Raw genomic sequence first — 20331 nt, 5'->3', positions numbered from 1 at the left:
TTAAGGCACCAGAGACTCTCTTTGAAGAGAGGCAACACTTACACATCAGCTGACTTGTATTCTTTAACCCAAATGTTAAAGTGCATATGTAGTCAAGTTCAGAAAATGTATTATTATGTGCTAATTTTGCAAAGACATCATACAATACTGTATATTTATTCTGTAAGTGTATCATTAATAAATGAATAGTTAAAAAACATAGAACAGGAATCCAGAACTGTAACAACAAGCCCTTTGGTCTAAGTGATACTCTTTAAATATAATCTAAATAATAATAATTACCTGTTTCTTCAAATAGCCAACCCCTACAGCAAATCCAGCCATGTCCACTTGGAATTTCCTGCCAGCTGGCCAGCCATCATAGAACCCAACCACCTTTTCCTGGACAAACGTGAATTAGTTTTAAATATTAAAAATCATTTATTATAATTGTGAAATAAATATGACGGTTATGGAAAGGTGTGCCTATTTATTTATAAAACGTATAACAGTCAGAAACTTTGGGACAGTGAAACAAAACAACTTACAAATTTAACAATTGGAGAACTAACAGTATATTCTCCAATCAGTCCAACAGGCCACATTGAAACCGTTTCTGTTGATCTCATTTCTTCAAACAGTCGAATGTCTATAGCATTGTCATCATCCAAAAAAAAGAGAACTCCAGTATTTTCGCCATTATCACGCACCCACTGTAAAGCTGCTCTGCGATTTGACACACCGCGTGGTACATATCGCTCTCTACGGTATACATCAGGCATTGGAGTAGCTAAATGTGTATAGGGAAGACCTGATAACAAAAGAATTTATAAAATAATGTTTTCATATTGAAAACAATAGGTATCTTACTATAACAATTACTGTCTCAAAATACTGTGCATACACTGTAGTCAACTAATTTCAATAATAGTTCATTAGTGCAATATTAGTTCAACAGTGCATGATATAACTACAGTATTATCTTTAATCCAGACATTTTCAAGAATTTTACGGTACATTCCCAAAAGATAACTTGCATTGATCAACAATGAAACCAACCCAATCTCTGCAGGAGGCTAGTAATTGGAGTAGAGCAAGTGGCACTGTCTTCTGCCACAATCCAGTGTATTCTCTGCACCATCGCCAGAGTCTGACCAAGTCTGGTTAACTCTGCCACCATCTCCGGTCTTTTGTAAGTAGGAGTCACAACATAGATTATAGGCGAGCTCTCATTTTCTGCCTGTCAAAAGAATAATCAGTACTGTAATTATATGTTAGTCATATATGCAAAACAGATTGCTAAAACATTAAATCTGCACTAGACATGCATAATAAAGTGCCTCTGGGACAAGCTGTATTATTTACTCAAACAAATATCAAGCCCTCCAGTCCCAAATGAGGTAATTATTTTTAATTCTAAATGAATACAAGGTTGAATTCTGACCAATCTTAATTATATTTCTACCTTGGTAACATAATTCAAATGCTATTACTAGAAAATATCAAACTTACCTCGCTATTAACTTTTCGGTTGAGCAATGCTGAGCAGAACTTTCGCACCTCTGGATGCACAGGTTCACCAGGCGCTCCACCAAGCAAGTGTATAGCCTGCAGGATTGTGTAGTTATAATAATATATTGTACTGTATAGTGTTCATTTCTTATTTTGTATTATTTGTACTTCTTAGTTAAGCCTGCGCCCAACACATTGAATATAATTTATATTGTCTTAATACAACACAGTACTTCTTTAAACCTATTTATTCTACAGCACTACTGAGTGATACAAACAATGTGATGGCGATATATTACTGTATTATGCAACAAGTCACAAAACACTACCTCAAAAACACAAAAAAACACATTGAAAGGAAGCAAAAAACTTTGCACTTTCGCTGCATTCTAAGCACCCTCAAAGAATGACTCCTTCTGATACTTTTAATGAAGTGAAAGTGCCAAGATTCTCGATTCCTTTCATATGTGGTGTTTTTTGCACAGTTCTGTATACTATACAACGAAATTATAATTTTGCAATTACAGTATGTAAAAGGCATCTTCTTAACTGTTTCACTGGCAACTGTACTGGACATGTTATCTTTATGTAGGGGTTAAGTTTGTTCTAAGTCATATTATGAAAATGCTCACTAACTAGAGTGAGGCTCAAATCTAGTGTGACAACATTCTGCCTCCCTGGACAGTGTCAACTGAACCAATTATAAATATGTCTTCCCTTCATAAATCAAGCCTTTACACTTTAGCTCCGACAATCAATGACTGACACCAGATGAATAACATTTGCTTTACTGTTTTGCAGCATCCAGTTATATCCCAGAGAATTCAAGCTCGTGTCTCGAGCTGAAAGTTGAGTATGAGTGTGTGGAACTCTAAGATTTTGTAAGACTTTAGGCACAATTCTTAGAACATTTAAGGCCCCTTTTCATAGCAAATATACCAAAAAACATTACTAATTTAGAAGATCAAATACCATTTATCCAAAGTGTAAGGTTTCATAAAGAAAGCATGATGCACAAGTCATTCCAAGCCTTGCAAAATGCCCCACTGTGAATTTAATACTGTATAACAAATATATATAAAATGTTTCATTGTGTGTCAACTGAAAAGCTCTCATTTTGAGCCTTCAAAGCTTTAAAAACTTAAATTTCATAAAAAATTTAGATATATATTTTTTTAAGGATCTTTGGGAACCCAGTTATCCATAAACCTCTTACCCACAACAGAACAGTTACAGAATTGGGTCTTATGTCTGACTTAGCATGGGTTAGCTTAGCAGTTCTGTACATGCAAATGTTCCCTCAAACATACTTAATTGACCTAACAGCAGCATGTCACTGTGAACAGGGAAATCATACTGGAACAGCTTATCGAGCTACTTACATAAGATAAATACAGTTAAACACTGATTTACATAGGGGAAACATTCCCAGAGATAGCACTAATTTTGGAAGCATAGATTTTGTTAAGAACCATAGCAGAAAAACATTATGCATTTCAAAACCAAAAATTTGTATTAAAAACATAAAACATAATAAAATAACAATATATTAGATAGGTGTATAAACTTGTGTTGGTAGAATTGCATGTTAAACAGAAAATTTATTTTGACTGAAAAACCCCTTTCCTAGGAATTTTTTTTACTTCAGTATTCCCATAGGTTCACTGATACCACGTGCAATAATAGAACTGTGGTACAGTCAGGCTAAAATAAAAAAGTACCAATGCTACAAGAATTATGACCTTCCATTGCTTCAAAGACCCACAAAGGTGGGTCTCGGGCCTGGTGCATCTCTTTAGGGTATGTGCAAAAGAGTACTTAGCTTGGAGGAGCTACCAAGAGGCTCTCCAAGAAGATGATGACAATGACAAAAGTAACAGTATACAGTACAGTATAACCAAAATGAACACTCATTTGAGCCACCACACTTGAAGGTAAATACTTCATTAAGTGTTATGATTAATCCCATACTGCTGGCAGGGCCTACCTGACAGGCAGTGCTACCATATGCAGTGGGAATTATTACAATTGAGTAGTTTGACTGGCAGTTAAAGTAGTTTAAATTTTCTTTAATTGACATGTACAGGAAACCAGAAGGATTTGATTTTTCTGCGCTTGTGAACTGATCCTTTCTGAATATATGTTGGTTAGTCTAATACATTTCTCTAGGGACTCCAGACCCCCTCCAAATGGTCTAACAAAAGTGCTGTAGTATTTGTAGCATTGTTGCCATGTTTCCTTGCCTGACTGAGTCATAGTCATATTAATTTAAGGCACAGTGGATCATTATACCTATGGGAGCAGCTGAATAATGAAGGTCAGAAACATTTGTTCATTACTTACTAAATGTTAGCAAGTAAAAATTCCTTTAACTTTATTTACCAAAATAAATGTTGATACAATGACATTAGATGTCATTTGGTGATAATTTATTGTTTTTGCATTAATAATCGCATTATTTCTTGAATTAAATTTGGCAAGATTTCAGCCTCAAGGAAATTCATAGAAAAGTCACTGCCTTTCTGATCTGATACCATGTAATACAGTAAACCTCAACGAATACTAATTACTGTTCTTAACATTAACTTCTACTTTTTCTTAATTTACAATGTGAAAGGCTGGATGAGTTGATACAGTGGAAATTATTTGGTACATGTTAGTGGTGCAATTATTTGGTATATAAAACCGGGCAAGCAAAGTAAGAATTTACATTTTCTGATGAACACATTTGTTTGTGTAAGTAGTAACTCCTGTAATTGAAAATAGCCACACTGCTTTCTGCCTTGCCAGGAGTGTACATCAATCAGTGGCAACTCTCACATACACTGCCTCCCTTCACCCCCCTTCTCACTCTCCCTCCCTTCCCCTCTCCCTCTCTCTGTCGGTGGTAATGTACCATGCATTTGCTTAATGGATAGCTGTATTAACTCCTTGATTGTTAGCACACTGTAGATGATAACTGCAATTCTTTCAACCTTGTTATTGCAAACAACACACATGAATCACTAAATCAAACTACATTTGAGTAAAACACTTCTGAATCAACACAAACACATTGGTGTTAGCCAGAGTATTGTGCACACTTAATCAAGATTCCAGTAACACAAATTTTTGAATAACCTGAATGAATTCATGTTTGAATTCTTGACTTTAAGTTCTAATAGAATTTGGGTTTCTGGGATTTTCATTCAGGTTACTGAACAATGTGTGGCCATCAATGATCACAGCACAATTTACATTAAAATAATGCAGCGATTATATAAAATAAAAGAAATATGATATCTAATACTATAACAAATAATAACCGATTGTTAAAAACAGCATGAACAACCCTGTATAGTATATTTCCCTGTTAAAATGGAGGACCGTATTTTTTTCCCCATGGTGGCTTACGTATTGTGCCCCAGGTGGACCCGCCCAGACCCATGAACCTATCCAGCCATTTCCTCTCCCCATGCATGATTATACATAGTGCCATTCTGTTACTGAAAAATTTCTTTCATAACTTTTTTTTTTTTTACTGTAATAGAAACTTGTATCATTTTATGCTAACACCATGTCTGGTTGCAGCACCAATCCACATGGGGCTGTTATGAGAAAGCAAGTCACCCTATCCATTAAAGATAAGTTACAAGTGATTGAACTTTTGTGAAAATGGCCGTTCCGCTGCCAGTGTTTTGAGGATAGGTGCGAGTACTGTCTGTGATATAAGGAAAAAGATAAATACATGGATATACATATCTACCAGCTAGAGTGAGAGAGCAAGCACTAGTAGAGATTGTATATATATATATTAAAAAAAAAAAAAAAAAAAAAAAAAAAAAAAAAAAAAAAAAAAAAAAAAAAACACTGAAGCCTCTACAATATGTACAGTTGGATGGGGCTGTGTATAAAAGGTTTGGACAGCACAGCACAGTAAATGATATGACATTTGATGGTGAAGAAATAAGGAATGCAGCAGGCAGGTTTGCATTGCCAGATTTAAACACAGGTACAAGATTGTCAACAAAAAATTGGCCATGAAAAATTTTGTGCAGGTACGAGCAGTGTTAAAGCTGGCAGCCATAGCTGACTGCCAAGCACATGTACTCTAATTTGAAGGAAAGGTAAATAAACAGCATTGTAGTCCTTCATCGATCAAACAGATGAACTCCACCAAGTATGGTATGTATAAATAGGTATGTATAAATTTCTACTGTTATTAAAATGTTATTTCGGTACATGAGCATCCTCCCCTAATCATGTAAATTTATTGTTTCTGTGGGGAGCCCCGTCGGCTCCCAGAAGCTATTCGAACTGATACGTGCTATATTAGTTTTGGGTCATCAGTCACAGGCGTCTTTCTGCCTACCGGGGACCACGAGCCAGAACCTGGCCCCCTCAGAGAGGCACAGGGAAGGCGAAGGGACTTGTCAGGAAAAAGTGCCAAGCCATTGCAACTATATAGCACTTGAAAGGGAACAGGATAAGGATTTGGGATGGGACAGGCGGGGGGAGGAAGGAATGGTGCCCAATCACTTGGACGGTCGGGGATTGAACACCGACCTGCATGAAGTGAGACCATCACTCTACTATCCAGCCCTAGTGGAGAGGTGCAGGGAGCAATGGCCTATGAGCACTCAACATTCAAAGTATGTCTTAATTGCCATCGGCAAGGGAAGGACTTAGAAAGGCAGGCGAATCAAAACGGACCACTGTCTGTTAACCTACATCCGAAAAGATGAAAATAACTCCCCCTAGAAAGAAACCCAACAAGCAACACTTCATGCAACTAGCACTCCTGCTCGTTAGTATCCCCCCCCTTCTTCCCCTTGCCTTTCTGGGTCCTCCCCAGTCAATGGCAATTATGACATACTTTAAATGTAAAGCGCTCATAGGCCATTGCTCCCTGCACCTCTCTGTGGGGACCGGGTTCTGGCTTGTGGTTCTCAGTAGGCATAAGAACTCCTGTGACTGATGACCCCAAACTAATATAGCACACATCAGTTCGGATTGCTTCAGGAAGCCTCCGGGGCTTGCCTAGAAAATACCGTTATATTATATTGAATGCTGGTTTATTGGACGTGGAAATACAAAAGTATGTTGGTCATGGTACAGAAATAAAATTCAAATTTTTTAATTTTCTGACATTCCTCAATAAGAAATTCACCTAAATATAATCTTTGGGTAACTAACTCAAAGGGTGGGGAGAAAGGCCCATATGATTTGGATTAAAGAGTATGATAGTACGTAACAGATTCACTGCTCATCAGTGATATACTACTGTTGTTGGATCTACACTACAATAAAAGCATTACTGTATTTAATGACAAGGCAAGAAAAAGCCTGACAATGCCGAAGACTCTCAACACCATGCAAACCTGCATATCTTCAAATGTTGACTACAAGTTATTTTAATGGGTCTCGGTATTTACCAGACAGGCAATCACAGTAAATTCAGGGTTCAACTGTAGTTAAAATGTTTAGGAGGTTAAATTCAAAATAACAGTATATGTACTATTTAATGGAGTTAAAAATAGAGAGTAAAGGCTTTAAGCTGGACACTCCATAAGAAAATATTTTTAGACCCCATGCTATGTAATATTCTGATTGTTCTGATACAGACTTATTAAAAATATCTCAACCAGTACTACTTGATGCCCGTAGACTGTGGACTTATTACCTCTGTAGAGAAGATACGTGTTCTCATCACATGACGAACCACCAGCCACCTATCACATAGGTGTTCGTGTACTTGACTGATAAGATACTTACAGATCGCTTGGAGTTCCTATTAATGAACCGGTATATCTTTCTTCTCTCAGGAAGAGACACTGGGAGAGATTGATGCCCTTGCGAGTCCTTGTTGGTGCGAATCACGATATTAATGAGAGACTCGCTAAAATGTTCAACACTGCATTTATTTATATGATCTGTGACCGATTACAATGCATTACATCTCGCACTGTATACAGACACATAATTCACATTTTTTGAAACCCTCCAAAATAAGATTATGCAAATCATTTTGAGGCCCCTTATATCTACAAAAAAAGTTAAGAGGACAAAACTGAAGATGCCTTCAAAAAGAAAAGGATTGCATCCATTAACAGTCTTTAACATGAAGGCATTGAGAAGGCTTTAGCATCAATATGAAATTTCAAACAGTTGTCTAATGACACTCAAAATATATAAAAGACAGGAAAGATTAAATACGCATTTTGGTTTTTATAAGTTAGCAAACCTCATTAAAATGTTAAACATCCACCCTCCCAAATTAATGACAAACCACCCCATTACCTATAGGAAAATCTGGGACTTACATAATGCTCTTGTAATCATATCTAAAAAGGACGATGTACATGCAACGCTACTGAAACAGAGATGTACTGTAATAGCGAAAGGTATAGTACTATACCTTTCGGTATTGAAAAATGGATGCAATAATCCAGGTGGGGACTCGCTAGAGATTTATACAATTGAACAACTACTTTCTTTTCCTTGAAGGTAAAAGGATGCTTGATTATTCCCAGGATTTGGTAAAATCCTGGGAATAATGCTCAGGTTGTGGTTAACATCATATATCAGTGCTATGTTGACAACTCTGTAAAAGCAGATGATGCACCAGATGCCCATGTAACACAGTGTACCCCCCTTAGGCAGTGGCAGCTCAAACAAAAATTTTGTCTTCCAAGCATACATCCTGTACAGCGAAAAAAATCATTGTGAGAGCATAACTCATGAGGTGGACGATGGCGTTTTGCGTATTTTTCAGAGAAACTTTTGGCAACATGACACCTCTCAAGAAGGTCTTTATTGTGGTTAATGTAAAGTATTTTAAGGATCATACAGAATTATTATTGCTTCTTAGCCCCCCTTCTAATCAATCTGCAACTCCTACTCCTCGAGTTTCATATACTTTACATATACAAACTGCATACAGTATAAGAAAAACAAAATAATGCAGGAATCAAATGACATTTATGGTACAATATCATATATCATGCTTATGTTTAATTGCCTAATTATAATTACAGAAAGAGAGCTATTTTGCAGTGTTTTGTCTTCATTGTAAATTGTATCAAATTTTGACTTAATACTATTGCTAGTTTAGGAATATACAACTTTGTGATATTCCATCCCCAAACTACTGTACTCCATTACTGGAGAACCCCAACTACTCCATTACTGGAGAACTCCCCACCTAATCCAATACTGGAGAACTCCCCACCTAATCCATTATTGGAGAACCCTTCAACTATGCCATTACTGTAGAACCATCCCCCCACTACTCCATTACTGCAGAACCCCCAAATAATTCATTATTGGAGAATCCATCAACAACTCCATTACTAAAGAAATATTTTCTAAAATTCCTTCTACATCAATGTTTCTTGATATCATTCTCTCATCTATGAACATATTTATGTGAATCTTCATTCCTTCTAGTAAGTCTTAGTACCACACAGGTCATGGAACATCTAATAAATAACAATAGGCCAACACACTTGTTAGGCCATCAAAAGCCTTCACTCTAGATACTGCCTGTAAACATACTGACAAAGAAAACTGACAAAGCAGCAACTTACAAAAGTCATGTGTATGAGAATATACAACAGATTGGCTGAACTTAATTACCTTACAGTTGACCAAGGAGAGACAGGCCTTGGAACAAGTCACAAGAGACATAGGGTTAACAAGCAGTGCGTCACCCACTACAGCACATAAATAACTTCGCACTACAGCCACAGGGCAGAGTGAATGATGCACCTTAGGCTGGACAAACCAAACATCAATGACCAAGAACCCCTCCAGAAAATTGAAATTTTATTCTTAACCAAGACCAAACAAGGCTATTAATGACAAACATGATCCCCAGGGCAAATGACCCTTGTCTCCAGCAAAAATCATGAAGAACACCGCTCCAACAGGATTAAGCAGGGGCGATCGGGAAAGTCGCGTTAAAACTAGAATCCATAATCAAGGGAGAAACCTGAAAATGAGGACAACATAAAGTCCAGAACACGATCAAAAGAGCATAATGATCTAGAAGTGGCACAAGCTTGCCAGAGATGAGAAAACACCTGAAACAGCCAGAGAAAAGGGGGGGGGGATCAAGGAGCCATGCACCTCAAATGTCAACAAGAGACTCCACCGAAACTGAATGGTATGAGGTGACAGTATCAACCATCAGTTGGTTAAAATTCTGGAGAGTTGCGATTCGCATTACATGGCCCAGTGATGGCAAAAGGATGCTCATTGGAGAAAATGATAAAACACCTTCAAACAGATGCCGCCCAAACGATATAGCATACAAAAGAAGGGCAAGCTGCCATAGAGGCGCTCAAGGTCTCGCCGAGACCTCTCTAACACCAGCGAGGATGAAGGGGCAGCTAAAAAATGGGCCTGAGGAAGAGAAATAGAAGACTGTTCCAGTGTCCAATACAAGGGTGAGCTAAGGCAGAACCCAGGATGGCACCAACAGGGACTTATGCCAGTTGACTGAAAAGATGAAGTGGGCCAACTGAGAAAGAACTACTGTACATCACTCGCCAGCAAATAAGTCAAATAGCAGGGATCTGAATCCAGCCAGTCATTACAGTTGGCTGGAATATGGATTCCCACAAGATGAAGATGTTGAAGGACCACATGAATGTCTTTGAAGATCCTGAAAGCTAGCACTATGCCATCATTGGGGCTTACTAAAAAAAAGGCGCAACAAAAATTCTGCAGACAACCTGGCCTAAATGATCTGTTGACAGCCCTGCAAAGGCAACACGTGTCACTCCGGTGACCTGAGCTACCATCTGATAGTGGTCAGGTGCATCAGTCAGGTTATTTACCCCGCACCAATGATCATTTGGCTAGTTTACCAGGGGACCTAATTTCATTCAAGCAGTTGCTCGTTTTGCTGTGCCTATGCTTTCTGGTGAGTTTTCCCAGTTATGTAGTTGGTCTCTGATGCCCTACTTGCCTCACTCAGAATAGAATAACCCAGATACTGGTCCTGGTTTCCAGTAGGTAACAGATAGGTCTCAAGAGGCCTGAAGTATTGGGTTAAGGCTTAATGGACCAAGAGTTAAGTTCGAGGTGCCACTGAAGGGCCCCTACCAGAAAACCAAGAAGGGGAGTAGCAGCACTGAACAGTTAGCAAGAATGGTTTTAGAATAGATAGGCTATGGGATAAAAATGTAATGGAATGCTGTGAAGTGCAGTCAATAATTCATAAAAATGACTGAAGTATACCAAGACAGTCTGAGTATGTTGAACGAATGTATGATGACACACTGGTGAAGAATGTATTTTAGTGAATTTAAGGGAAGGAAGAGGAGAGTAAAGGTAGATCAGAGATGGACAGACATGGAGAGTGAGTGCATGAGAAAGTGTGGAATGAATATGAACAGTGCAAGGGATATAGTAACAAGGCGGTGTGGTGGTATTATTTGGGAGTAGTTGACATTTCTATTTGTACTGTATACGACAACCCACAAGGAGAACTGTACACCATTTTTTGTTTTTTTGAGAGTTCGTGTTTAGTACTAAATAATTTATTTCCAAATTATTTTGTCTTCCTGCCTTATATAACAATAGATCTTATAGAAAACTTACCCACATTATCAATGCATGATTTGGCAATACATTACCTGTGTTAGAATAATGTAAACAAAGGAGCCCAGGATGATGACGGCCATAACAACTCGTTGCCTTCGGCTCATCTCAGAACACGAGGAGAACAGATAGGCGTCTTCTTCTCCTGTCTTCCATTTTTGTGGGACATAACAGTTTGGAGTCAAGACATAATACTACATATAAATACTGTAATAAAATATATCTTGCATGCAGTAGATCAGATATAATAATGAATAATCAGTACATATAGCATTGAATAATCAAATCCCCCCCCGCAAAGAAAAACCTTATGCAATGTACACCCACTCCTACTTCATATCTGTCTTTGTTAACCCTGCACTGTGCACCACAATCAGAGTTGTTTCATTGATGATATAATTACCTAAGTGTGCAATTACCTAATTGTGTAATTACCTAAGTGTGGTTATTGGATGAGAGCTACGCTCGTAGTGTCTCGTCTTCCCAGCACTCTGTTACATAATGCTTTGAAAATACTGACAGTTTTGGCCTGCACCACCTTCTCATCTTACTTGTTCCGTCTACCACTCTGTTTGCGAAAGTGAATTTTCCGATATTTCTTCGGCAGCTTTATTTAGTTAGTTTAAATCTATGACCTCTTGTTCTTTAAGTTCCAGGTCTCAGGAATTCTTCCCCTATCAATTTTACCAATTCCTGTTACTATTTTGTACATAGTGATCATATCACTTCCTTTTCTTCTATCTTCTAGTTTGGGCATATTAAATGCCTCTAACCTCTCTTTGTAACTCTTGTCCTTCAGTTCTGTGAGCCATTTAGTTGCATGTCTTTGCACCTTTTCCAGTTTGTTGATGTGCTTAAGATATGGGCACCATACAACCACTGCATATTCCAGCTTTGGTCTAACAAAGGTCATAAATAACTTCTTTAGTATTTTACCATTCATGTATTTAAATTCAATTCTGAAATTGGAAAGTGTAGCATAGGCTCCTCACACGATGTTCTTTATGTGGTCTTCAAGTGATAGAAAACTATCTAGAACCACCCCCTAAATCTCTTTCTTTATCAGAATTCTTTAAAGATTTTTCACATAAAGTATGAAAAACTTTCACACAAAGTGTCAAGTGTGGTCTATGTTCTCAGATTCCACATTCCATAACATGGCATTTATTCACATTACACCATGTCACACTCACATGTGCAGGGTTGTTTTAGGCCTATCATAAAATTTAAAACCACACACATAATGATCAAGAAAACAGCCCTAATGATCCAGGAGCTGCAATATTTTTCAAGAATCTGCAGTATTGTATTTTTATATATGGTGTGCAGAGAAGACCGATTAGTGATGCGTAAAGCTTTTGTAAGAACATAGGATGTGTAAAATTACTACACTTTCATCTTCATGGACCCTGTGATACAAATACAGTAGCTCTGAGTGCAACCACAAAACTAAGCCGAATACATATAAATTATGAACTTAATATATGTAAAAGTGCCATTTTATTGATTGGATCTGAAACTTGGAAATACAGTATGGCAAGATATTTTAAGGTTAAGAGTACGAGAGGATGCCGAGTACATGTGCTAATACTGTACTAGTACTGTAGAAGCTAGGTTCTCATACAGTACACGAGGGACACTTACTGTTGAATGATTGACTGGTTTATTATTTTATTGTCATTATTGTAAAAATGTTCATTATCATTGTTACTTTCATTACTATTGTGCTATTATTATTTGTATACAGTACTTTAATATGATTTATTTGTAATGCACAAAAATCCTAGCCTTAAAAATGCATTTATCTTATTTACCCGAGTGTCACAATCTCTCTAGTTGTATCAACGAGAACAGGAAACCGGCGGCTTGTCAAAAGTCCCCTCTATTTGCCTTGACACTTAAAATAATACTCAAGAATTGATCACTTAAAATAAAGCTAAGGGTGCAGTGATACAGCATCAGAGTGCAACACACACATGAAAAACTGACTTGTTCACACAAAATTTCAATGAAAAGGCACAGAAGCCACAATGTGTACAGAGTGTTATCAAAATAGGGTGGGTGTACAAACTTTTAACACAACACAATCTTTGAGGCTACAAGATAATCTACTATAGCTGAAGCTGACATTGTCCAATACCAGTGCATAAACAAACTGAAAACAAAAATTACTTTATCTGTCTTCATCTTTTTTTGTTTCATTTCTGACAACTTGTAGAAAACTCATGGCAGAGATGGCTGAAAAGAATAAAATTAAACAACCGTTGATTACTCAAGCCACAATTACAACTGTTGAAAGGACTTTATTATGCTACCTAGTGGGCACTGTTGGTTGAAAACGTGATGTTACGTTGTAAACAGTATGCAATGTTGGTCTCTTTCAATCGACAGTGCCCACTGGGTATGCACATGAGCACGGTAAATGCTGTGTTCTAAAATAAAATAAAAGCAATAAAAATAAGGCAATAAGTGAAAGGAAATGCTCACTTCAGAGTGACATCTTGGTTACTCTATTAGACAAGTCTATGGATTCACCTAGGTCCCATCTAGAACACCAGGCAATGGCCAACTTTGAGCCCCCCAAGAGCAATTAAGAACATACTATACCTCAATCTGCCATTTAGGGTAATTGCTCAATGACATCAATGAACACATCAAACCACTCACTTTCATCAAACTATCACTGGGCCTACAAGGATAGCCAAATATCGCTCTGAAAATACATAACTAATAAACAACCCACTAAACCAATTGCCACCATGTAAAAGTACAATATATCAGGGTAAGAAGTGGTGGTAACCTCCCCCCTTTTAGGCACAGTCCACTCATTTGTACTCAGGAGTAGATGGGACTCAAAACACAGGGATTGAGCATTTAGGGGCAAAACCAGGGAGTAGGCTGGGTAGCCATAGAATCGAATGGCCCCACGAAGACCAGGGCCAACTGGGCACCACCACGACAATGACTAAATTAAAGAGAAGTTGGATCGTGCTGCAGGTAATTTAACCTAAGAATAGATATGTCTGGCAGCCATTGGTTGCTAGGGAAGGTAACCCTAAAATCAAGTGGAGGTGCATAGGTGAAAACAGACAGTATAAATTTCCATCAAAATGGGAAGAGAACACTAAATGTTTAGCATATAACACAACATACAGACAAAATCTTAACGAGCAGCAAATCAACTGGATTGGCTTCTACAGAGCCGATATCCTTCATGGGTGATGGGCAAGCACAAAGTGAGATTGTCACCACCTCCAACCTACTTATACTATCTAGGGTTGACACCTGACAGTTGTCACTAGTGGGTAGTCTGTTAGTTACGCATTTTCAGTAATAACTGATTATCCTTGTGGTCCTATTGATCCTTTGAAGGGGGTGTCCAATAGTTTGATACATTCTTTTATTGTCAAAGTGAGCAGTTTATTTTGACAGTGGACGTAATGTATGCTTTCTACCAGTCTTCTTCCCTCTATACAACAAGAAAAGACTATCTGAAAAGTTACTGACCTGGGTGGACCCATGGCTCTGGCAAAAAAAAAAAAGTAAGAATGGAGGCAAAGCTCAGAAAAAAACAAAAGTTCTCAAATATAACTGTTTAATTTTAAAATTTCTACATAAACTAAGCAACATTTTCAATACAATCTACCCTATAAATGTTATATATCCCCCATTATGTTTATACGATAACACTATAAAAAATAACCTGTAAATAAATTAATGTATTTTATTATAAGGTAGCAAAATAGTGTTATTGAAAACTAAGCATTTCATATCACACCATACTTAGGAATAAGCACTGTCTTTTACTTAAAATTAAAAAATCTACCAGTGTTCATTAATATTTCATTGCATTGTAAGAAGCAATAAAGAAAATACAGACTCAAACAGAACACAACATATTTTTCACTAGGCCAAAGAGTGCTTATTCACCCTGAAAAAAAAAAGCGGGTTTGCCTAGTTATATACTGCACAGTAATTACAGCCCCACTCCTATGCCAGGTAAGTCCAATACGGGCTCACCATAGCCCGTGCTACTTGAAACGTTTTATTCCGAGAAGCTGAATCTTAAACAACAACATGCACAGTACTCCGTTACTTGCTATTAACATAATGGTTATCTTATGGTTACCCGTAGTCAGTGGCAGAAAGCCTGTTACAGTAGTCTTATTGAAGTTCCCTTAGGCCAATTACTGATGACCTTTCCCAAAATGCAGCCAATAACAATTGCCCAACTCCTGGATCGTTATTTACTGCTAGGTGAACAGAGTCATCAGGTAAAAGGAAATATGCTCAATCATCTCTAACCCGGTATTGAACCCCGGGATCCTCGGTTGAGAGCTGAAGATGAATACCAATATGCTACAGGATCCATAATGTGAGGCTTATGAGTGCTCCATCACACTTCCCCTGTATAATTAAATTAAATAAGCCTGCCAAACATGGGCCAGATTACAAAATTGATAATACCAAGATCAAATATCAAATAATTAAGCATTCAGGTCAATATATGTTGTATGTATATTTATAAATAATGTATACTACTGTATAAGGAAAATGTACAAATGACATAAATAGTGTTTGTATGTGAATCAGCTGAAAATCCACATACAGTACTCCAATTCAAAATCAGAAAATCCAATAAAGTTACATTGACAAAATTTCCTGTACTGTATTTAACAATTGACCATATTGGTGGTTACAGTAACTCCATTAGACTGATACTGATCTAAATTTTTTTTTACTATTTTACACAAATACAGTACTTTACGTGTATTGTATACAGGTATCTGCTTATAAATATCAACACATCACTACTTTTCTTACTTTGCCCAAAATGCTGTGTGTAGTAGTGGTTTCATATTTATGTGTAACCCCTGTACCTACAGTTGCTCCCTCGTCTTATGTTTTCTGTACACACTGTCTTATGAATAAATTTAAAATTATTATTCTTGTTGTGTAAATGTGAAAAAAAATTTGCATAGCCCATTGTTAGACTGAGTTCTGGCCCAAGAAGTCACAAACAAATTTTAAGAGAAAATGAATCATTGTCACCAGATGTTAATACTGTATACAGTATAATACAGCTGGTAGTACATTAGAGCGCTGTATGAAGATACTGCTCATCGACTATCAATAATAAAGAAGCATCCCTGAATTTATAATAGTATACCAAATATAGACTAGCGTACTTAAATAAAGCCACATGCATGTTGCCCAATCCACACACTAGAAAATGAAGGGACGACGACGTTTCAATCTGCCCTGGACCATTCTGAAGTCGATTGTCATAATCGACTTGAGAATGGTCCAAGACGGACCGAAACGTCGTCGTTCCTTCATTTTCTAGTGCGTGGATTGGTCAACATACTTCAGCCACGTTATTCTGACTCGGTGCCTGCAAGTCACATGCATCGTCTATAGTCATCTCTAGTCCTCTGCAAAAAAATAGTAATATTGGATACAAAAAAATTCATAATATAGTTACACAAGTTGCCCCATTTCTAACTAATTCTTTAACCAAAATTATTAGTCATTTGTTTGCCAGTTAACACAGCTCTTGCTGCTAGGTTCACTGATGCAAGATACTGTAATACAAAAATGTTTGACACATTATTAGAGAGCAGGTCTAGTGACATTTCCGAGGAATTATCTGAATACAGAGTCTTTTGTCTTACCTAATGGCTGTCAATATCTAGTATAAAGGCCCCACAAGACACTACTACAATATTTGGATACAGTACAGTACATCCTGACATAGGATGACTATGTTAGGATATACTGTAGCTATGACCTGACAGGAATTAAATTCCTCTCTAATAAATTCCCTGTAACCTACCTTACCCCAATACTGTCAACCCATGTCTGTTATTTTTTAAACAACGCTGTTTGTCGACCTAACTGTATTTGTGCTGTTTTCTCTACCATGTTCCCCCGTTTTTTATTTTTATTTGTTCTCATCACATTTTATACTTTAATCTCAATTAATATTAAGTTTTAGTCTAGTGTTTTTCCCTGCCCGAAACGCTTTGTGTAATAGTGGCTTTAGGCATCGTATGTACTAGCTCTATCTATAAATCTATTAATTTTTGTATAACCTCTTGTATGTATGTACAGTACTTTACCTGAATAAACATTTGAATTTGAATTTTTAATTTGAATTGTAAGAACTGCATAGACAAAATTTTGTATCCAACAAAAGCACTTCCATGGGCCTGTATCAAATGCAGACAATCCCTAGGTTAGACAAACATCAACTTACTCCTGTGAAAATGTTGCATATGCTGATAATATCCACTCAAATGATACACAAATTTTCCCCTCATACTGTGCAGGAGATCCATGGCCATCATATTTAATTTTTCTCATTGCAGGGGAGACAAGTCACATCGTTCACAAGATAATTCGCCAACAAATTTCGAAACCAACCTTACCAAACCTAACCGAGTCCAATACAGCCTATCATAATATATATGATTTTAACAACCAGAAAACTAACTTCGATGAATCATCTGATACGTGACATGACCATTTACCCTGACCCTGGGAGCTAGGCTCTGCTAGGCTCCCTGTACTCAACAAAGAGCATGTCACAGTAACTCATTGTTCGTATTAGCATCTCAAAATCAAGCCTTTCCCCCCAAAAAAAAAGTGCAGTACATAACTAATTAGCAAACCCAACCAAATCCAACACAGCCAAAAGCTAACGCCTATATAGAGCTTTGACACTGTCGAAAACCTGTATGGGATGTGACCTTTACCCCGTCCAGCACACACACACACTACCCCTCCACGATACACCATTACTACACGCACCACCACACTCCTAGAGCAGTCACACTCCTCTCTACAACACACACCATCACTCACAATTACGGCAGAGGACCTGCCAGCCGAGTCTCGGAGCTTAAATTAGCTGCGGTCCTCAAGAGCATCCCCGCCACTGCTGGGTCTAGGAGGTCTGGCAAGACCAGCAGCCCTTCACTACTGTGCTCTTCTGCATGCCTCTACCTGCTCTCCCGCCAGGCCTTGCAACTGTGACAACTCCCGCGTGGTGTAGGTAGATGTAGAGGTGCTGTAGAGGTTCATTAAGGAGCAGGAGCAAGAGGGGTGATGTAGCAGGGGCGAGCACGGATGCTGCCGTCCTCCTCGCTCCTGCTTCCCACACTGAACGCTCCTCGCTAACTTACAGTCTTCGTAAGCTGCTTACATGGTTTACAAAAATCAGGAAGATTTTAGTTAATTCTAATGAAAACACATTGATTTTTATCATTTGTGTTGGAAACGACATTTTCATGTCTTTTCAAGGATCTAAATAATACGAAACCTCGCTCTATGATTTGAAGTAAAAAATCCTCAAATTAATGTAACTGCCCGAAACGCTTTGCGTAATAGTGGCTTTAGGCATTGTATGTACTAGCTCTATCTATAAATCCATCAACTTCGTATCTTACCTTGTATGTATGTACCTTACCTGAATACAAAAATTTAATTTAATAATAAGCATATTTTTGTGTCGGGTGAAAGCAAACACCATAGGCAGTATTACTTTTTTATTAATTTAAATGATTAATAATAAAATATTGGCAATTACAAGTTGCATGGAATATTGTGCAACTGCAGTTGCTAGTAGTAATTTGCAACTGAAGCTGCTGGAAATTATTGCAGTTTTCGCGGTTCCAGGAAAGTTGCAACTGCAGTTGTTAGAAAACTGCAGCTGTCAGTTGTACTCTATAGTATTGATGTACAGGGATACATGCTAAGTGGCCTTAATAACTATACTTGTATACCTATTTTACGTAAGTAGCGGCACATGCAACCGAACATACTAGTACGTAACTAAATTGTACAAGGTTAGAGAATTGATCCTAGAATTACAAATGGTGCATCAAAACCAGCAGCAAAAACCACTGCCAGTATTGGACCTATTCGTACGAGTGAAGGTTCATACACTGAGGATGACAAAGAAATGAGTGAAATCCTAAAAAAAAGCAGTATGACATGTTTGGCACTACAATAAACATGAAAGTGGAAGATCCAGACAACTTCTTAATGCGTGATATCCAAACCCCTGTAAATATAACTGATATCAACACGAGCGTGGCAGATTTAGAAAGAAAAATTGACAACATACCCATGCACTCATCCCTGGGTCCATACTCATGGAATTCAATATTTATAAAGAAATGCAAAGTACCAGTAGCGCAGACACTCAGTATAGTGTGAAGGAAGAGCCTGGACAAGGGCGGGATACCAGATGTGCTTAAATCGGCAGACATAGCCCTTCTACACAAGGGAGCAAAGCATTGGCAAAGAATTATGTTGCACTAACGTCTACATATTAAAAGTATTTGAGAGAGTGATCAGGAGTCAGGTCACCAGTTTCATGGAGACCAATGACCTTCACAACCCAGGCTAACATAGATTTAGAGCGGGAAAATCATGCCTCTCACAGCCAGCTACTTGACCACTATGACAAAATCACTCAGGCATTGGAAGAAAAACATAATGCAGACGTGGTATACACGGACTTCGCATAGGCATTCGATAAGTGTGACCATGGAGTGATAACACACAAAATGAGGTCAATGGGAATAACTGGTAAAGTAGGACGGTGGATACTCAATTTTCTGTCGAACAGAACACAAAGAGTAACAGTCAACTATATAAAATCGAGTCCAAGCTCAGTTATAAGCTCTGTACCTCAGGGTACATACCTTGCACCACTGTTTTTCCTTTATTCTCATATCAGATATAGACAAAAATGCAAGTCACAGCTTCGTATCCTCCTTTGCAGATGACACAATAATCAGCATGAAAACTACCTCTGCTGAAGACATTGAAAAACTACCAGCAGATATTAATAAAGTTTTCGATCGGGCAGAAGAAAGTAATATGATGTTTAAGTGATAAATTTCAGGTACTCGGGTACGGTAAAAATGAGGACCTTAAACATAAAACAGGGTACAAAACACAATCAGATTTGCCCATAGTAAGAAAGCAGCATGTCAAGGATTTGGGAATAATGATGTCCGACGACTTAACGTTTAGGGAGCATACATAACCAAGCAAATATTGCGTCAGCCAGAAAAATGATTGGATGGATTACGAGAATTTTCAAATCCTGAGACAAGCTACATGCATGCATACAGAAACCTTTAAAGAGTATGCATTATGAAATATGTACACATGCATGTATACATCCAGATTAAACAAAGTGTGACAAGCATAATGTGTGTTGAAACATAAAATAAA

General features: G+C 37.7%; 1 protein-coding gene across 4 annotated transcripts in view; it reads right to left on the bottom strand.

Moving 5' to 3' along the window:
* LOC123762958 (galactosylgalactosylxylosylprotein 3-beta-glucuronosyltransferase S) overlaps window positions 1–18258 on the bottom strand; it is a 32711-nt gene extending 14453 nt beyond the window's left edge. Inside the window, exons 1-7 of one of the 4 annotated variants that reach the window (XM_045749806.2) lie at window positions 17947–18256; window positions 13252–13317; window positions 11115–11228; window positions 1492–1587; window positions 1039–1219; window positions 528–790; window positions 283–381 (exon numbers count right to left, since the gene is read on the bottom strand). In XM_045749806.2, coding sequence (XP_045605762.1) covers window positions 283–381; window positions 528–790; window positions 1039–1219; window positions 1492–1587; window positions 11115–11228; window positions 13252–13281 — 783 coding nt within the window. In that variant the 5' untranslated portion in view covers window positions 13282–13317; window positions 17947–18256. Of the gene's footprint in view, window positions 1–282; window positions 382–527; window positions 791–1038; window positions 1220–1491; window positions 1588–7153; window positions 7215–11114; window positions 11229–13251; window positions 13318–17946 lie in introns of those variants that run through there. The other 3 variants (XM_069302055.1, XM_045749807.2, XM_045749809.2) reach the window with 3 other exon arrangements.
* Between the last annotated feature and the right edge of the window lie 2073 nt (window positions 18259–20331).

This window comes from Procambarus clarkii, chromosome 47 (assembly GCF_040958095.1).
Source record: "Procambarus clarkii isolate CNS0578487 chromosome 47, FALCON_Pclarkii_2.0, whole genome shotgun sequence".
NCBI lineage: Eukaryota > Metazoa > Arthropoda > Malacostraca > Decapoda > Cambaridae > Procambarus > Procambarus clarkii.
Note: the sequence above shows the minus strand (reverse complement) of the source record. Positions and strands in the feature narration are given on the sequence as shown.